The sequence below is a fragment of the Alosa alosa genome, chromosome 11 (genome assembly GCF_017589495.1).
Source record: "Alosa alosa isolate M-15738 ecotype Scorff River chromosome 11, AALO_Geno_1.1, whole genome shotgun sequence".
NCBI classification, from domain to species: Eukaryota; Metazoa; Chordata; class Actinopteri; order Clupeiformes; family Clupeidae; genus Alosa; species Alosa alosa.
This window is the reverse complement of record NC_063199.1, coordinates 27,569,459-27,589,319: the sequence shown is the minus strand read 5'-3', so window position 1 is coordinate 27,589,319 and position 19,861 is coordinate 27,569,459. Positions and strand designations below refer to the sequence as shown.

General features: G+C 44.6%; 1 protein-coding gene across 1 annotated transcript in view; it reads right to left on the bottom strand.

Annotated features, from left to right (window-relative positions):
• Positions 1-890: 890 nt before the first annotated feature.
• The window catches only part of LOC125303723 (c-Maf inducing protein), a 33,841-nt gene continuing 14,870 nt past the window's right edge, over positions 891-19,861 (bottom strand). The window contains exons 2-21 of the mRNA XM_048257607.1: positions 17,937-18,062; positions 17,191-17,241; positions 16,190-16,351; positions 15,181-15,222; positions 14,906-14,968; positions 14,642-14,722; positions 14,240-14,343; positions 13,496-13,600; positions 10,945-11,340; positions 9,170-9,235; positions 8,315-8,341; positions 8,123-8,171; positions 5,945-6,052; positions 5,329-5,445; positions 4,737-4,877; positions 4,285-4,332; positions 3,659-3,805; positions 2,801-2,906; positions 2,574-2,644; positions 891-2,095 (exon numbers count right to left, since the gene is read on the bottom strand). Coding sequence (XP_048113564.1) covers positions 2,042-2,095; positions 2,574-2,644; positions 2,801-2,906; positions 3,659-3,805; positions 4,285-4,332; positions 4,737-4,877; positions 5,329-5,445; positions 5,945-6,052; positions 8,123-8,171; positions 8,315-8,341; positions 9,170-9,235; positions 10,945-11,340; positions 13,496-13,600; positions 14,240-14,343; positions 14,642-14,722; positions 14,906-14,968; positions 15,181-15,222; positions 16,190-16,351; positions 17,191-17,241; positions 17,937-18,062 — 2,064 coding nt within the window. The 3' untranslated portion in view covers positions 891-2,041. The remainder of the gene's footprint in view (positions 2,096-2,573; positions 2,645-2,800; positions 2,907-3,658; positions 3,806-4,284; positions 4,333-4,736; positions 4,878-5,328; positions 5,446-5,944; positions 6,053-8,122; positions 8,172-8,314; positions 8,342-9,169; positions 9,236-10,944; positions 11,341-13,495; positions 13,601-14,239; positions 14,344-14,641; positions 14,723-14,905; positions 14,969-15,180; positions 15,223-16,189; positions 16,352-17,190; positions 17,242-17,936; positions 18,063-19,861) is intronic.

The following is a 19,861-nucleotide window of genomic DNA, read 5'->3' as shown; positions in this document are numbered from 1 at the left end:
TAACAGTGTCTGTCTCGGTCGTGACGCATCTGCCATCAGTCCTTCGGCTTCCTCTTAGGGCGAGGAGAAACAGTACATGAGGGGAACTAACCCACCATGACCCCTTCGGTGCGCACGTCAATGTCCTGTTCAAACCGCTATATCAGCAAGGGGTCAACAAACATATAAAATTGATTGTTGTTTTTTTCCCCCCTTTAAATCTTGTATTAAAATAACAAGAGAAAATGTTTTCATTATTTAAAAAGAACACAAAAGCAAAGCCGACCGTGAAGTGCTTCAACAGCACTAAAAGATACATTTAGACTGAATAAAAAATAAAAAAAGAGATTGATACGCCACAATATATTGGGCCTAGCAATGATGGCAGGTGTCAGGTTGAAGTAGCAAAGCTACACGAATCTTACAGAAAACAAGAGAAGGCAGGGACCCTAAACACTAAAGCTGGCTCAGTAGTCCCAACAGTTGTCATCTCCTGCCCAACCCACCCTGGCCCCGCCCATCCTTAACTCTGGAAGGCTTCTGCGATTCTACACACCAGCTTTGTGTGAATGCTAAGCCACCAGTCAACAAAGTACTTTACCAGCACAGGGCTAAGAATTCAAAGGAGAGAAAAGATAAAAGATAAAGAAAAAAAGACAAAAAAAAACAAACAGAGGACTCATAAATACAAGGTGGTCCCAGACCACCTTCTACACAATCGTTCTCTTAAATATGGGTGATATAGAGAAAACCGCATGTACACTGAAATCAATAACTGAAACTTGCAAAAGGAGAAGACAGCCCACTACTGTATCAGGGTGCAGAGCAGAGGCCCTGAAATGTCTGCTCAAAATTGTCAAAATTATATATATATATATATATATATATATATATATATATATATATATATATATATATATATATACACACACACTATATAAACACACAGTATATGAAAAGCAGAGATGTCTGGAAAAATATGTTCATTCAAGTTGATACAAATTTTAAGGGAGAGACAGTATTTTAAGATCAGAGAGAAAGAAAGAGATAGAGAGAAAGAAAGAAAGAAAGAAAGAGACAGAGATGGAGAATCAGAGTGAGAGAAGAAGAGAGGCACAATCTTTCACCCATCTCACAGAGGTTGTGATTCACCTGGTTGAGGACTGCCCACGCCCAAAATGAGAAGAGAAACTCTAAAAAGGTGGTACTGCATACGAAGCTTTGAAATGATAGAAGTGAGCTCTTGTAGATATCTCATGTTTTTGTTATGTACAGAGGGACACTTGGCAGGGTCCAAACATGAGTGGAATGTGGCTCAGACTATTCCAGCTCCCAGTAAGCTAAAAGGGACAGTGAGCAAGGTGACGCCTTTGGGTGAAAGAACGTAAAACAGATGTGAATGGAGCAACCTTGACACCGAGACTTCTTGAGGGCAAAAAATGTGTGTAGTCACAGTCTTTTGTCATTCTGCTTCTGAGTGAGTGAGAGGGGTGGGGGTGACCACGACCACTAAAGAAGTTACAAACTAACAAACGATAAACTTAAGCAAACCAGTATAGGAGGGGCAATCCTGAAAAGCATGGGCATGCCAACAGGAGATCATGGCTGAAAAAAGGGGTGAAACTGAGGCAAGCAATTAAAAGTGAATGAGAGAGAGGGAGAGAGAGAGAAAGAGAGAGTCACTGTTGTGGGCTGATGAACTTAAAAATGAGGGTTCGTTTAGAGCAATGTCAATACACAGAAAAGGTTCATGGTAAAATGAGGATCCAAGACAATCATGTCTTGATTGTAGTCACTCCCCGTCCCCCCTTCCCATGGTGGACATCAACAGAGGGGTCCAAAGGTCCTATCAAGATGTGCCAGCGCTCCCCCCACCCCAAATCCCCAATTCCCCTGTTCTTTCCTAACCGATAGCTGGCAGTGGCAGACACGTAGAGTGGCAATGAGGATGAAAGCTTGACGCGTTCAGATGTCAGAGGAAGAAACCTCGTGTCAGGGTGGTGTCGGAGGTTTGGTGTGGTCAGGTGTGGTGGCGGGGGGACGGGGGTGAGTACACGGGAGTTCACCAGGCCTCTGTGTAGCGAACGTCCACCTCCTTCAGGTTCGGAAGTTTGGCCTGCAAAGGACAAAACAAAACCTCACGTCACACATATCTGATGTTTTCAAAACGGCGTGACCAGCGCAAATGACATGAAATCGGCCTTTTTCCCCATTCTGATTTGGGCCGCTTTTACATGTGGTCCTACATCAGATACAGGTATGCTTTTTAGCAATGTGACAGCAGTCTGAATAGTTATATCGGAATTCATGCGACCTTTACGTCAATAACATCACCTTATAGGATCACTCGGTGGAAATGGAAGAGTGCTATGGAGGTAGTCAGTCAGACTAGTCAGTCAGGCTAGCTGCATGCTGTGCGTGTGTTTGGTGATGTTTTGTGCATGTGTGTCAGTTCAGTAAAAACAATGTGGATTTAAGCAAAAAATGAGCATTAAGACTTGTGGTGTGAACCTTGACTCATCGTCTTGTAGAGGTCTAGAGTCTTGTCTAGTCACACACACAGGTTTTGTTCTCACACACCAGGTTACACTCACCTTCAGGTCCTCATAAGTGTCAGCAGTTAGTTTGGTGCTGTTCATGTTGAGACTGCACAAGCTCTTCATGGCTAAAAGAAACACATGACCACCATATTCATGAGCACTGTACAGACCATAACTCCAAAGGCCTAACCGTGACAATAAAATGAGCATGTGAACACCAGTCTAGTGGAAGTCTGTGTTGGAACTCGTGTTTGAGGTTGTCTGTGGTAGAAAATACTTACAGCTCAGGGCCAGTAGGCCTGCATCAGTAACCGGTGTCTCACACAGATTCAGCACTTGCAGACATGCCAGGTGCTCTGACAACAACCGCAGTCCTGCATCCCCAAACTGAAAGACAAGAGAGGATCTAGATTGAATGGGCTACGGTAAATTTGGTTGAAAACAAAATGCAAAATTCTACAATATGAACCTGACAGCCGATTAGTAGTTATTGCTGCACGTCCTTGTCGTACGTAAGGGATAATGTATAGAACGCCGGTCATTATGGGGAAAATAAGTCCCGACAGGGCGAACCGGACCCCGACGTGCCAGCGGAGGGGTCTTATTTCGCCCTGAAGGGACTTATTTTCCCATAATGACCGGCGTTCTATATATTATCCCGCTTATTATATGGCTCCTTGCCAAAACGAAAAAATAAACTCCACGATATGTCTCTTTACACTTATTTGTTACCATTTCGTTGTGGCTTTTGCTGAGAAACAAATAGTTCGCAACACACGCTGAACTTGAATCAAACATTCTTTAGAACACAGCTGATCAACCGTCTGCTTTCACTTTTGAATGAAGTTCCAATGCAAGAAGTGACCGGAATACTTGCGGAGTGATATGATCAGCAGCACAAAACCCGTTGCCATTGACAGCGGTAATTATATATGTTTGCAGCGGTAATTACATGAATTTATTTTACCGTAGAACGTTGGGAAATCCCATTCAAGTCAATGGAGCGTTCTACTAGCATTGTGAAGAGCCATATAATAATGTACCTTAATAGTTTCCCTTTTTGCAAGTTGCCTTGGATTAAAAGCGTCAGCTAAATGACTAAATGTACAAGTGAATGGAGCACCCTGACAGCTCCATACCTGAGTGGACCAGAGGTTGAGCTGCTTGAGGGAGGGCAGCTTGATGAGCTGCTCAGCACAGGCACTGGTGACATTGGTGAAGGCCAGACTCAGGTTCTCCAGGTTCCCAAAGGAGCCCGAACTCAACAGACGGGCCAGATCAGCGTCCTGACAGGAGGGAAGGCAACGATGGAGGGGTGAATTAAAAACAAGCAAACACACAAACAAACAAACAATAGCAATGGTGCGGAAACAGGAAGAGAGAGAGGAGGGAGAGGAAGAGAGGGAGAGAGAGAACAGAAGAGAGGGAGAGAGATTCACAGGAAGATCAATCAACCAGAGCTTTTCAGGGACTGCTGTTAGCCATGTTACAAGGGACTGTATCCTAGCAACACCTCTCCCTGAGGGGAAGTCTACTTCAAAGCAACAATTAAAAGGGTCTGGAGATGGCTCTAATCATGCATTCACAAGTCGCAACAATAACGTGCGCACCGTCACAGGATTCAGCATGCACTGGGTGCACTACATCTGCTGTGTAATCAAATGAACCTCTTCATCCACACACTGTATGTAGGCTAAGCATATACATTTGACCTCACGCACACACCTACTGCCAAAAGAGAAAGAGAAAGAGTGGAGTCACTCACTGTGGACTTTGAGGGCAGTGTGAGACGAGTTGGACCTCCTTTTCTTTGCTGAGGAGGAAAAGAGAGGAAACAACAAAATGAAAAACAGAAGGAGAAACCATGAAAAAAATGGCGTCTGGAAAACAGTACTGCAATGTCATGATCAAACAGGAGGTGGTAGCAGAGAACGGGAAGAGTCTGAGGTCATTTAAGTGGGCCATGGTGAGCAGCCTCGCCGCAACATCCTGACGCAACACACAGCCCTTTCAGGCTGAGAGAATGCCTTTTGAGAATATAAAACAATGTTTCTGTGTGTAGCAGTAAGCAGAGCATGATCGGACATTTTCACAAGGCTCCGTCTGTGCCAAATACAGCTGTACTGATGTGCAGGAAGACTGACTTTTATTGAAGTCTTGTAAATCTTTTGCGTGTGTGTGTGTGTGTGTGTGTGTGTGTGTGTGTGTGAGACTCACCAGCTCCTTCAGCTCTCTCTGTCGGTCACATAGCTGCTCGTACATGCGCAGGCCAACCTGGGTGCTCTCCAGGGTGGAGATGATCTGCAGCTGTGTGTCCTTGTTCTCAATGATGTTGTACTCAAGCATCAAGCACAGGATCTGAGGAACGCATGCACACCCACATACACGCGCGCACACACACACACACACATGAGCACTGTGTATGACAAGCACCAAAAGCCTCCACAAATGTAATTTGTTTAAAAAAACAAACTCGTACAAATGTTTTCCTTCTATATAAGGCCTGAAGCAATAAACTAATTCTCAAAAGGACCCACAAAGTCAAATAAAACATGTCAGCAAAAGCCCCTCCTCACTCTTTGAGGTTTGTTCATATTACTATAAAGCTCACACCCAACTTAAGAACTCTTCCCCCAAAGAATCAGACTCAATTTTTTTTTTGTCTCCATCTTCAATAATGTTCGTGTCTGTTTCATTTTGACGTTTTATTCTGCATCAGAATGCAGCCATTTTTCTGCAAATGTCATCTAATTTTCTAACGCAAGAGGCTTCACACACACACACACACACACACACACACACACACACCCTCCACCATGGTCTGGTTGCCTCGCAGGGCCAGTAGCATGCAGGGTCCCAGCTTGTTCTCAGCCAGGGAGAGCAGGAACTTCTTGGTCTTATAGCAGGACCCCATGAGGATGTGCACCTGAGTATAACAGCCACATAGAGAGAGAGAGAAACGGAGAAAGAGAGACAGGACATCAGGGACCAGAGGGATGGGCAGAATCCCTAGCCAGAGCCCAAGAGGACTGCGCTGGAACTAGGCCAGCCATCCCACACTACGGCCCACGGGAGGGACTCAGAGGAACAGTCTCATGAATGCATTCTGGTCATTCATTAGGAAGATTCCTCAGATTCTCACTATGCACAAACACCAATACTGAGTACATTCCCTGGTTCCCTTTCCAAATATGTATTTATAAAGTCATATATAGAGAACATATTGAGTTTTCTTTGCATGCAGATAAAAACCAATGAAGACCCAACATCTTGAAGGGGAACATCTCCATATGATGATGTACATCACTGGAATGCCTCATTGTAAAAAACTTTATTGATTTAAAAAAAAAAATCAATGCTTCAATGCTTTTTAAAGCATTTTATGGGTCCCATAAGTTCTATAGACGGTCCCCACAAATACACACCATGCTGGCAAACAGCTCTCCGTCATCATCACAGGCCACACCGCCTGGACTGTACAGCTGGAACCAGCCATCTTTCCCCGAGCGAACGCTCAGGAGGCAGGAGTGAACCTGTAAAGCAAAACACACACACACACACACACTATTTTAGTATCCACCAAGAGGCATAGAGATATTGTCACATTTACCATACAATGTCCTCCAGATTTTTTGGCATAAAAAATCATCTTTGTCATTGAGAGATTTGATAAATGACCAAAGAGGACAAATCCAACCTTGAAGGGAAGCAAATGCATTCTGAGAAGAAGGAATCTCTCATAAAGAAATAAATACCCCTAGCAAATCTTATACAAATTGTAAGTTCATGTCATTTATCAACATGGAAAATACAAGACAATACGCTAAATTTAAATAAATGGAAAGTGTGTTGACCCAAGTCAGGAACTTGGTTAAAAATGCCCACATTTACAGTTAAAACAATAATTAAAAGGTTGTAATCAACTGGAAATTATGACAAACTTGCTTGGAAAAATACCCAAAAAGGCCCCCATGCACAGTCAGGAGGATGGTAAGGGCAAAAAAAAATCAGAATCACTAATGGAGAGTTCCAGAAAAGAGCATCATCTTGGGGTCACCAAGTCTCCAAAAAAATACCTCAGTGCTAATAGATTAATTAGAGGGCATGCAAGGTAAAAGGCCTTTCCTGTCATTTACTGGTAATTACAAATGTAAATGACAGGAGTTATTGAGTGCTGGAATGGACTTTGTCTGGAATTGTGTTCAATTGTCAGATGAAATGAAAATTGCACTCTTTGGCAAGAAACACTCTAGGAGTGTTTGGGATGCATTGAAGAATGACTTTACTGACAAGAATGCCATGCCTAATGAGAATTATGGTGGAGGGGTTTGTGGGGCTGTTTTTATTCCAAAGGCCCTGGGAACCTTGTTAAGGTGCGTGGTAGGACCTCACAGAACCTGAACATTTTCAATGAAAATCTGTCAATCTCTGCCAAGACATTAAAAAAGTGGGCCATGATTGGATCATTCATTAGATCAATGAACCAAAACACATGTCCAGATCAAAGCAAAAATGGTTTCGGCCTGAACAAAAGGATCTCCGGCTACAGTACGTCTATATTATTTTGGATTCCTTTCCTATTATGAAGTGGTTATTTCTTCCACCGTACCCATAGTTGCTGAGTGTACATGTCGTCATGATTTTCAAGAATCAGAATTACGCTCACTAATTCCACAGATTTTCAACAGTTTTCCCGGGGACCCCTGCATAGCCATTGTTAACTGACCTACAGTAGCAACAGTAGGGCAATTCCACGGAAAATTTACTTTTTGTCACATCCATGTGTCACACGCCAGTGAAATTCCTTGGCATTTGTATGATGTGAATGATAATTCATTTTTTGTGCATTTTTTCTCATGTACATTCTTCAGCCAAAAATAGCAAATGCTCAAATTTCATGTAATCATTCACATCATACCATCACATTTTATTGCCGTTTTAGATGTTACAAAAAACATAATTTTCCATGGAATTGCCCAGTAACAGGAATGTAGGACATGACAAAGGATATGGTCGTGCGATTTGCAGATTGATGGTGTAATGCAGACGCATTTCGCACTTTGCACGTTTCGATTTCGTTTTTCTGTTGACGTAGAACAAATTAGATTACGGAATTCATAACAAAACTGAAATGGGACTAATGTAGATGTAGCCTCAGTCCCCTGATCTTAACTCCATAGAAAAACAGTGGGGTGAGTAAAAGAGGTGAATGTTCACGTGAGGACCTAGGAATCTAGATGGAGAGATTTTGTAGAGAGGCATGGTCTCAAGTCCCTTGCCTTGTATCATAGAATATTACAAGCTGTTTTATTGGCAAATGGAGGCTTAAAGTATAACATGCAGGGGTGCCAATCATTTTTGTTAAAGATATTTATTTCTTTATGAAGTAATTTTGTTTCTCAGAATAAATTTGCTTCGCCATGAGGGTTGGATTTTCCCTCGGGTTCCCTCTTGTTCTGATTGTGAGATTACAATAAATTACCAAAATATGCTTTTATACCAGTTTTTTGACTACTTTAGCAGGGGTGCCAATAATTGTGGAGGGCACTGTACATGTGCTGCACCTATGAGGGAAAAAAAAAAACACACTAGCATGAACTCACCTCTTGTCGTGGGTCCTCTGCAAACCTCTGAATGACGTGTTTCAGCTCCCTGTTGACACAGGCAGCAAGTCAAACAGAGCAACACCAATACGACACCTGAACACACACACACACACACACACACTCTCTGCTGATTTCCCCGTTAATGTTAGTGAGGGATATACAGATGGAGGTCCAATGAAAGACACTTACTTTGTGAATTTGGCATGTGCAAGGGCCCTGTAGAGGAAACAGAGAAACTACAGGTGAGATTCAGGTGAGATTAAATACACAAACAATGGAATAAACGCCATGACGGGGGTAAATGCAGACACAACTGTGCGAGTCAAATAATTTGTTTGTGTGTTTGAGACTTTAGCTTCAGGCCAACATGTTGTGACAGCCCTGTGTGTGTGTGTGTGCCCGTGTTTATGTGCCACACAGCGCTGAGCTGGGCACGTCCATGTTGTTGTTGGAAGCAGGCGAGTTCCCACCAGTGGCAACACCTGAGAACAGGTGAGCCCTTAATGAGGCCTCGGCCTCAGCAGCCAATTAGAGGGGCCGCCCGGGGGCCAAGTGCCCCTCTCCCGGCCCCTCCCCCGCCCCTGCAACGGTCCCCATCTGCAGGACACATGCGTCAGCACACTCCCTCAAGAGCACTGGCAAGATGCATCACGTAGACGCTTGGACCACATGTATCGAAAAACACAAACACACACACACACACACAAACAAAACACACACACGTACAGGTGGGCATGCCACCGGTCTGCAAGAACAAGATGACATGGGTATGGAGGACACAACACTGAAGAGAGAAAAACTAATAACAAGGCAGAAAAGGAAAGGGGGTATGAAGACATTTGGAAGACAGTGGGGAGAGAGTGGTAGTTGCTGAAACCAAGGCAGTAAAAATAGGACAGAGCCAAGGTAGCGTGAGGGGGAGTGGGGGGGGGAGAGATGACGAGATGAAGAGACGAAAAGGAGGTGGAATAATTGCTGTGAAAATAGGACAGATGTAATGGAAGAAAAGGAGATGGAGAGAGGGATGGAGGGATGTGCACTTACTCTTTGGGGAAGGGGATGGGCTGCAGCAGACTAGCCAGGGCTGGTCTCCAGTCATCGTAGTCAGACCTGAGGAAAGAAAAACAAACTCTTAGCAAGTGACTGAGTGAAGGAGAAAAAAAAAAGAGAGGGGGGCTGAATGTGACTGTGTCTGAATGCAAATCCTGTTTAGTATTTACATGATGAATACATAAGAATTAAACACACACAGACCTACTGTTACACCAGAAGAACTAACTCAGAAATTACAATGTTGAGGTCAGAACAGAACTCAAGGGAGAACCGAACACTGAAATGAGACCCAGCTAAGGCCCTAGATATCAGGCAGAAACGGGCTTTAAGTAGGAGCAAGTTACAGCCTTATGACGCACCCAAATATTCCAAACAGATGTGACTCCGATGAGGCCACACTCAAACAAGCCGCAAGGACCCCACACACACACACACTAAGATTCCTCTCGTATCAAGCAAACAGCTGCTTACAGCTGTTCTGTGAAGCCTAAAGAAATCTATGTAAACACACAAATGCATACATACACATGCCGCACCACAACACACCACAGCACAGCATTGCAACAGATCACAGCTCTGTACACACGTCCCTCAGTATTTATAGGTCTGCTCGCCATCAGATAATCTGCTACGGTTTCCTGTTAATCACTGTTCTGAGGAAAAAAGGACTTCACTGTGACATTTACAGAGAAAGTGGAAACTTGGGGCAAGGGAAAGAAAACGAGTTGAACTCAAGAGTAGCGCTCAACTCAGTGCACAGTCATCTGGTCAGACAGACAGACAGACAGACAGACAGACAGACAGACAGACAGACAGACAGACAATCTGACATGGGTGGTGGGGGTTAGATGCACAGTGTCTTGAGGTTGAGGGCATCAGTGACACAGTAAAAAGGTATATAAACCCATAATCAAGCAGACACAGACAGACAGACAGACAGCTGAAAACAGAAACATTGGGTTCCAATTTTAAAATGATGATCAAAGTGCAGTCAGGCAATGACAAAACTGTCTTGCATATGAACTAAAGCTACCGTGTGATTTCTGGGAGCCTTGAGCTGACATACCGAAGTTTGCCCTTAATATCCAGCTCATGGTTTTAAATGAGCTAATAGAGACAGACAGACAGACAGACAGAAAGCTGAACCCAAACATACAGACAATACTCTTGTCACTTGGTTGCGGTTTTGAACATTTTCTGCGCGAAAACGAGGCTGAGGTGGAAAAGCCAATGTAGCGCTACATTCTATTCCAGGGTCACTTACAATTTAAGATGCTTTGATCACCATCCTGATGGCTTGGACGAAAAACCTTGAGTCTTTACCAGTAATGTTCACGATGATGGATGTCGAAAAGTGGACTAATAAAGTCAATCGGATCCTGATATCAGTATAAAAGGATATTAATAAGATAGCCCTCTATCAACCACATAAAAGGTAAGAGAGTAATTGGTGTGCCATCTCAGCTAAACCTCATGGTCCAACTATGGATGGACATCAATCAGCAGTGGATTGCCAAAATAAAGCTGGATTGCTCAAAATAAATGGACAGCTTTGGATGTCTGTGTCTTTGGGAGACGATGAAAAGATAGTTGTTGGTTGCATCGCTGGTAAGAACTACAGTCTGGTACACAGCAGTAAGCTATTACTCCCTTCACTCACAGCAACTTTCTCCCACCACAGCCTCATTGTTGTGCAGAAAATATTCAAAATGGCGACCATGTCGTGACATAAGCATATTGGGGGGGGGTCGCGTGGACAGACTCACAGCATCTTGAGGATGAGGGCGAAGCAGCCGAGTGTGCGGTCGGCCTGCGCGGGCAGCTGGATGGCCAGGGCGCTGAGCGCAGGGCTGACCATCAGGCAGTCGATGAGGTTGGGCTCGCTGTCCCCGCCAGCCGGGCCGCGTCGCAGCGCTGCGTTGGCCGCGTTGTTGCTCCGCTCCAGCTCCACCAGCACCTCGCTCGAGTTGGCGATGGGCGGAGCCGGGGGCAGGGGCAGGGGAGGTGGCGGAGGCGAGAGCGTGGGGGCCGGGGGCAAGAGAGCGCCCGGAGGAGGGGTGGGCGGCTCCTGTCGCAGCAGGCGCAGGGGCATCGGGGGCTTCCGCTCACTCTGGGGTTGGCAGCCGTTACGGATCTCCTTCAGGCTGGGGGAGTTGTCACGGCTACGGAGAATTAGATGGGGGGGGAGGGGGGGACATGAAATGACACTCTGCATAAACATCATTATAATCATCATTATAGGTCTCAGTTACACCTGAAAGAAGATGACTAATAAAGGTAACAGAGACCAATTACCTTTGACAATGCACCAGAGAGAGAGAGAGCAAAGAAGACTGCACTGCTGGAGATGGGAAATGGAGAGAGCAACAGAGGGAGACAAAAGGAGAGGAGGAGAGGACGAAAGAGAGACAGTCAAGGGGGAGAGAGAGAGAGAGAGAGAGAGAGAGAGAGAGAGAGAGAGAGAGAGAGAGAGAGAGAGAGAGACAGAGACAGAGAGTAAGAGACAAAAGCATAAAGAGGGGGAGAAAGAGACATGGATAGGGAAGGAGAGACAGAGGGAGAGGAGTAAGGAGGAGGAAGGAGAGAGCAAGAGAGGGGGAGGAAGGAGCGAGTGAGCGAAAGAGAGACTGATCCCCTGGGTCAGAGGTGACAAAGAGCCGAATGGAAACTATGAAATTAAGCCTCCCGCCACAGCGGGGTGGCAGAGACCCCCCAGGGCTGCAGACAGACGACAAAAACACTCTATCGCTCCACTCTGCGCCATGAGGTGCTCTCCGTGCGGCAAATGCTGCTCAGTACATAGAACCTTGAGCAACCTCCCAAAACCCAGAAGCGGCTAATTACGACCTTTGCGCAATATACACCCAAGTGAAGAGGAACGGAATTAGCACCAATTGGTGGACTGGGGCACATGTAGAGCTAGATAAATGAGCCTGAGGGCTGGTAGGTGACGTCTGTGTGTGTGTGTGTGCGTGTGTGTGTGCCTGTGCCTGTGTGTGTGTGTGTAGCCTAGCCTAGCCTAGCGGGGGAGAGATCTACTGTGAAGAGCTGGTTTCCTGAAGCCGGAGGTGGTGAAGGGGTAACGTGCTGAGGGGACTTTGAGGCGTGTGGTTGATAGGGTTGTGAACTTTATGGGTCGACAGAAGGAGAAGAGACTTAACTGACCAAAAGCACTGTACTGCGCAATTAAGAACTTCCTATTTTGCAATGGTTCTTGATTCAATGCTTATTGATATAAACACCCATAATTTATTACCAGCTGATGCATTTTGGTATGGACACCATACTCTGCTTATCACATAACCACTTGCCCATAATTTATATCAAAATGTCAAAGAATAATCAGATATTGAACAAACTGTCACAGCACGGTTTTCTTAATCTATGCCACGGCAGGGGGTTATAGGGATATGAAGTCTTCACTGGATCATTTTTACAGTTTTTCTCGATCGCTTTAATGCTTGCGTCAACTCTGACATCACACTGTCAAAACACAGGTCTAAACAGAATCACTCTGGCCACAATGACATGTTTCGCTTGCAAAAGACTAACACTCTCAAAACATTTAAAACACGCAGCAAAAGCTAATTTTGACTTCAAGCAACACAACTTGTAGTGAAATCACTGTTTGACTGTTTGTAGTCAATCATTACGCACTGCACAACAAAATGCAAAAGACTGTTCTCAAAATTAGGAGTTTCAGCCTTTTCTTTTTGAAGTTTGCCATTTCTTTTTCATTTTTGAATTAAAAAGAATTGCATTCATTCCTCGCTAGATGTAACTGCCATTGACATGTAAGACCTACAGTAAGCACCTAGACAAGACAAATGTCATTGAGCTACAACTTGTAATTTTTCAATGACATAGACCTAGACATGTCAGCTTTTGTACTGTTTTCTTCACCAAATAGGCAATACAGTACTTCCTCTAAATGTGCCTTAGATCCATACTTGCAAAATAGCAACACAGAACAGACATGGTATTTCTTATGGATAATGAACGATTGCTAATTGAAGAATTGTGCAAAGGAGATTCACACTGACATTACAAGTTAATTAGTTTGCAAGCAATATCTATTAGCTTCACAGAGTTAATCCAATGGAGTATGGAGTCTTTGTAAGAGAACTGTGTTAAATGATTTGAAAAAGGATGTGAAACATGAGTTAAACCAACGAAAATGTGTTCATTTACAAGAGATGACTTCTGCTCTGCTGAAAAGGTGAAGATCAAAATCAAGTGGATCCAAGTTTCATTAAGTGCATCAAAGCAATCGATAAAAAAAACTGTAATAATATGGTGAAGGATAACATGGCTCACCTGTTGATGAACTCTTCATAGCAGGAGTAAATGGCTGCCAAACACACAGCCACCAGATTGGGCAGAACGCGGGGGTGTGGGCACTGTCCTGTAGGTCCATGCATGCTGCAACACACACACACACACACACACACACAGTTATAGAAATTATCCGTTGGTGTTCAGAATCAGCCATGATCCCTGTTGCCCACTTTTTGCTGCTTTTATTGTAAACTGTAGTGAAACAGAGTGAATTGTGGGCATTGTGTGAGCATTTTGTAATGCTTGCTAATTTTTTTAATCAAAATAAAATGCTTACACATATCTTTGGCAAATGCAACAAAGGTGATGACCAACAGACTTTAAAAAGAGACAGAGATTCCATTAACGCTACATCCAGTAGATCCCTGGCTTTCTGTAGTCATAACTTACTTAAATGGGTATCTGATTTTTTTGTGGATTGCTGTACAATGTCCCTGTGCTTCACAAAAGCATTGTTAAGCAAAGTCAATGCTAAGGGAGAGAGAAATACAAAGCTAAAAAATGTGTGTGTGTTTAAGTGAAAAAGAGACAGATAAAGGGAGAGAGAGAAAGAGAGACAGAGAGAGAGTGTGTGAGTGTGTGAGTGGGTGAGTGTGTGTGTGAGTGAGTGAGTGAGTATAAAATCAAAGTCTCAATATCAGTTAATAGTGCTTGTGGTTCCAACAGCGCTTTGGGCTGGAAAGAGGGTAGAAGGGGCCGTGCTCTTCTGCAGAGCGCACTGACCTGTGGATGAACTTCTTCACCACTTCCATTCCTGCATTAAGCTCGTTCAGCGCCAGGATGTACTCCTGCGTGAACAACCGCAATCTGGGGCACTTTCCAAAGTCCTGGGGGGGGGGGGGAAGAGAGAGGAGGGGAGAGAGTGAGAAAGAAAGAAAGAAAGAAAGAAAGAAAGAAAGGGTGAGAGGGGGAGGTGAGGAAAATCAGGCAGAGAAGGGAGAGGGTGGGAGAGAAAGAGGGAGCAGGAAGGAGGAAGTGAAAGAAAGGAAGGAGGGATATAGAGGGAGAGTGGGTGAGAGTGTAACAGGTAACATAGCATACCAGAGGCCAAAATCAAACATTCACCACACTTTTAGACTGAAACAGATATTCACCTCCACATTAATGAAATGTACACAAACTCACCATGTTGTGTTTAAGGATTCTCTGCACCACAGGAGTGAACACTTCAATCACCACCATCGACCGAGGACGCTCACGACAGTGCTGGAAAACAAAGACACACACACACACACACACACACACACACACACACACAGGCAGGTTATTTTTAGCCTCAACTGAAAGCTCTTAGAAAAATTCCTCAGAACCCTCTGACGTCTACTCTTGAGTGAGTGAGTGAGTGAGTGTGTGTGTGTGTGTGTGTGTGCCAGTGAGTGTGTGTGTTACCTTGCAAAAGAATTCACACAGGTCAGGTGGTGGATGATTGTTCTCCAGGAGTGGAGCTATGGCCTGCAGAAAAACAAACACACACACATTGCATTATGACTGCTTTATTCAACTAATAAATACATCAAAATAAATTCTTTAATATAAACCCTTCACTCATTTATACACACACACACACACACACACACACACACACACTAGGTAACACACTCACTGGTGCACGCACACACACACACACAAACGGGAGAGTCATGAGCCACGTCTGATTCACTCACCACTATGATGTTCTCATGGTCCTGCGTGCTGAGGCTTGTGTTCTGAGACCGAAACAGTGACGAAACAAGAAAACACAAGGAGGGGTCAGTGTGGCCGTCTAGATCTCCAGACGAGAGGAGTCAATGCCACCCACTCTTGAGCCCTCCCTTCCTGTCCAGCGCATCACATCCTGTCTGCTTCTGCGCCATGCTAACTCATTTCCTGTCCATCTATAACACCTACATGCCCAAAAACATGCTATTTTCTCTGCTGGCTTCCCAACGGCTCAGACAACCTGGCAGAGCCTTCACCTCCTACCCTGCCTCATCTCTGGTCAGGCCGCAAAGCCACAATATGTAAAAGTGAAGGCCGAGTCCTTCGTAGCCAAGGCCTCACAGGGCCGCCCGTTTGAAGAGGATCCTTGCCTTCCGCTTTTCCCCCTCACTCTTCATCACTTGCTTTCTCCTTCTCTAATCCTTCTTGTGTCATGTGTTTTCTTGATGGAGACTCCAAACACTTGTCTCTCTCTCTCTTTCGGAGTTTCAAGTAAGCTATCCAGAAAGGATACCACCCCACATACTAATCTTTGCTGACAAAAAACAAGATCAGTAGTAACTCTCTCATTCAACTCCTGTCTTTCTCCCTCACTCACTCATGCCCATTGACCTACTTCAAAAGCTTTCTCAGTGTGAAAAAAATATCATAATACCATTAATTTCACCAAAGCATTTACAACGCGTGCGAAAACAACCATAACATTTACAATGCATGTAGAAACAAAGACTAGTGTTCTGAAAGACTCCTGCAGTGTTTCCCATACATTGACTTATTTGTGGCGGCCCATCACAATATCAACATTGACCACCACACAATGATTTTCCAGGTTGTACTAAATTGTGCTTAAATCTGGTCAGCATCATAACCACACTGTGCTAATTTGTTAAAAACTGTTGCATTCAAGTTAATTCTGCAAACCAACCACCACAAATGGAATTCAATTCTCTGGGAAACACTGTCCTGTCCTCTTACCTCAGCCAGCAGAGTGGAGATGATGTGTAGCGGCGCCTGGTGGATGGACTCGTCCTGCAGCGGGGAGGTGAGGGCCATGTCCACCAGCGCCCGGATCTCCTTTAGCACAACCTCCCACCGGCTCGGGTTGCTAAGGACCTTACGGTACTTGTAGATCTTTTTCTGGAGGAGGAAGAGGAGGAGTAGGAGGAGGAGAAAGGTGGGAGGGGTGGAGAAGAACAATGAAGGGGAAGGGGAGGAGGAAGGGGCGAAGGAAGAGAAGAACGACAAGAAGGAGCAGGGGGATGGGAAAAAGGAGCAGGAGGAGGTGGAGAAGAGCAATGAGGAGGATGAAGAAGAGGAGGAGAAAGAAGAGCAGGAACAAGAGAAGAACAAGAACAAGAAAGTAGAAGAGAAGGAGGAGGAGGAGGCAGACGGCATGTCAGCAGGGAAGGCCAGTTCAGACTAGCTGGCTTTATGCTACTCAGCTGATGAAACACTCATAATAAGCCTGGCAGTCCCCTGTAGGGTCAAGCCCAGAGACTCAGTCTAGACAGAGTCCTAACAATGAGGCTCTTCTAAGAGCCAGGTGGTCAGAGCTGGAGGAATTCTAGACCCAAGTGAAAGCGCTGTGTGGGAGCTTGCACTGGACCTTTGCTTTATTCATGTGAACCAGTGATGGGGCCACTCAGCCTCTAACCAACCAAATCTAGCTAAGCAAAAGGGGGTGATTGTATCCTTGAAAAGACTTCAGTAAGACACTTTACCACATTAAAAGGATCACATGAAGTTGAATGTCAAGACGTCTACAGGCATGGGATATTGTCCATCTCCAGCCATCTCCTTTCCTGTATGTCACTGGGTACTCACACATTCACCTTGCTAAATGTTGGAGAAAGCATTTGACACCCCAGAGAACTTAACTAGCTTGCTCAGAAACACAGCACCCCTGCCCCCACATACACACACACACAGACCAAGTCCTTATTAATACTTAAGTGAAAGTAACCTAGGAAGCCTACCTTCCACTGTAGAGAGTGAAACCACTGGTCTCGCAAGTAGCTGTTCGCTGCCTGTGATGGAGAGACAGACAGGGAGAAGAGTGAGGTGAGGGGAGGAGAGACAGGGAGGAGAGAGTAAGGGTAGGAGAGAGTGAGGTGAGAGGAGAGACAGGGAGAAATACAAAATAAGGAGAAAGAGAAAGACAGTGAGGATAAATATGAACTCATCCCAGTCTGGCTACATGACCTGGTACCGATGAGAGAATCTGTTCAAAACATCCACTCATTCACTCACTACATGCCGCATTCTCCAGTGAACACTAACTATATAGTGCTTATTCTCTATATCAGGTGTCTCCAACAGGTAGCTCGCGAGCCAGTAGCTCCCCACCTGTTTCTGAGTAGCTCTCAAAATAAGGTTCAAGGAAAATGTTTGCGAATTTGCTAACAAAGTCACTTGGTAAACCTGATAAAATTCCTATCAATTCAAATTCACAATCTACTACAAAGACAGAAGGTGAAGGAATTAAAAGGAGCGTTAAAATGCATACAAAACGTATTCAGCTGTTTTGGGTGGAGATCAGCTGTGTGAATACATGCTACTACTAATAGGTTACAAAAAAGGTTGGAGACCCCTGCTCTATATAGTGCACCATCAAGTAAATGAGTGGATGGAGTAGTAGATGGAGTAGATGGAGATGGATCAAGTGGATGGGGTGCTGCAAACACGGGGAGTGTTTGATAAGGACCAGGTACACGCGGCCTACCTGCAGCAGGACAGTCCCACCAGGGAAGCTCAGCTGGACGCAGTACTTGGGCGCGTTCTCCCAGGACAGGAGCTGCACATCCTCTATAGAGCTGTAGGACAGCACCGACTCCATGTATCCTGTGGGCTGTGAAAACAAGGGCAGGAGGTCATTCCAGGCCATCCACAATCATCAACCATTTCTCTAGAATGGGCTTTTTGCACATACAGCTCGTTTGATTCCGGTGGAGCCAGGTGTGTTTGAACCTGCCACTATTGTTTATGTAATTAGTGTCTACACAGACCCTGGTTGGGTGTTGCAGCAGGTTACGATAAAGAAGGATTTATACAAGTTAAAATGGTTATTATTGGACAAACGAGATATTCAGTAAGGAGCAGAATACAACAGAAGATGCCGTTACAACACAGCTAACGCTCCACCGGAAACAAAGCGGCCCCATTGAGAGCCTTTGGGGCAAGTAGCCCATTACTCTGTAGAAGAATGCCACATACAAGTGTCCAATGGGATTAAAAAAAAATAAAAGTTAAAATAAAACATTGAAACATTCAGTTCAGTTTGAAATCCTAATTTTTTTGTTGTCACATTGACTACACTGGAATTAAATTTTACTGAACAGTTCTAAATTAAACTAAAACTTAAATTCAATTGTATTGTTTAATTGCGTCTTGTTGAGCTGTGTTGACCTTAATGTTGTTATCCATGTGTGGTATACACTTAAACTGAAATATGGTGCTGATTGCGAAATCAGGCCCAATCACAGCATCTGCTGGCACAAGTTTAATGAAACAGGTACAGGGTATGTCGCCACTGGGGTAAATTTGTTGCTACTGATGCTAAGGATGCTAAGGATGACATCTCAGCAAAAACTACATGATCAAATGTAGGATGTCTATGTGCATTGGTCAGTTTTTTAAAAAAAAAACAGCTCTAGTGAGTATAGGAGATAGTATTGACAAGTAGGCTCAGTTGTCAACCGTCCTGCTGCCAACACCCCCAAAACACACACAGAAATAGGCACATACTGTACTTGTCACCAACTGCAAACATACACATCCACGGTCAGCATATTATCATGGCTCTCTCTCACTCATTCACACACACACACACACAGGTGCATATCCTTATTTGGCCTCTCCACCAGGAACCTTTGCACTATGTGATGACTCACCTTAACAATCTCTCTCTTCAACATACAGATGATAAAAATATGTCAAATAAATCACTATGTCAAAATGTCAGTCCTTTCATATTTCATTACATAAATCCTCTCAGTGTACAGTACACACGGAGATGCAAATATGATGCAGATAATATTTCTCTCTGGCCACCTGTAGTCTGCAGTGAGCCCACAACACTAATATTTAAACATTTATCAAGAGTGTATTTGTTAGTCTACTCTCTTTGGCATCACTAATAATGCAATGTCTGAGCGGGTGGGCGAGAGAGAGAGAGAGAGAGCGAGAGAAAGAGAAAGAGAGAGAGAAAGGGTAAGGGGGAAGGGTAGGAGGAAAGAAAGAAAGAGAGAGAGAGAGAAGAGAGAGAGAAAGAAAGAAAGAGAGAGAGAAAGAAAGAGAGAGAAAGGGTAAGGGGGAAGGGTAGGTGAGCTCGACAGGCTTCTGTTCTCTGGACACGGTCTTTGTTTCTGGTCACATGGTCTAAAATGTCGGCTCCATCCTGTGCTTCCAAACGCACCACTCCAAAGGAGGCTGTTCCCTTTTAAGTCTCCCCCTCCCTCTACTCCTCAGATACAGCTGTTCCACCTCCCCCCAGCGATCCGCATTCCAGCTCTGACTAGAGGTCTGCTGCTCATCACAGAGGCTGTGCAGCCCCACCGTCTTTTCACGAGTCATCCTTTCTGTCTCAAAGAACAAACAGACTGTCCCTTCCCTTTCTACAAGCATCTCTACTGCGCTGTTATAGGTTCA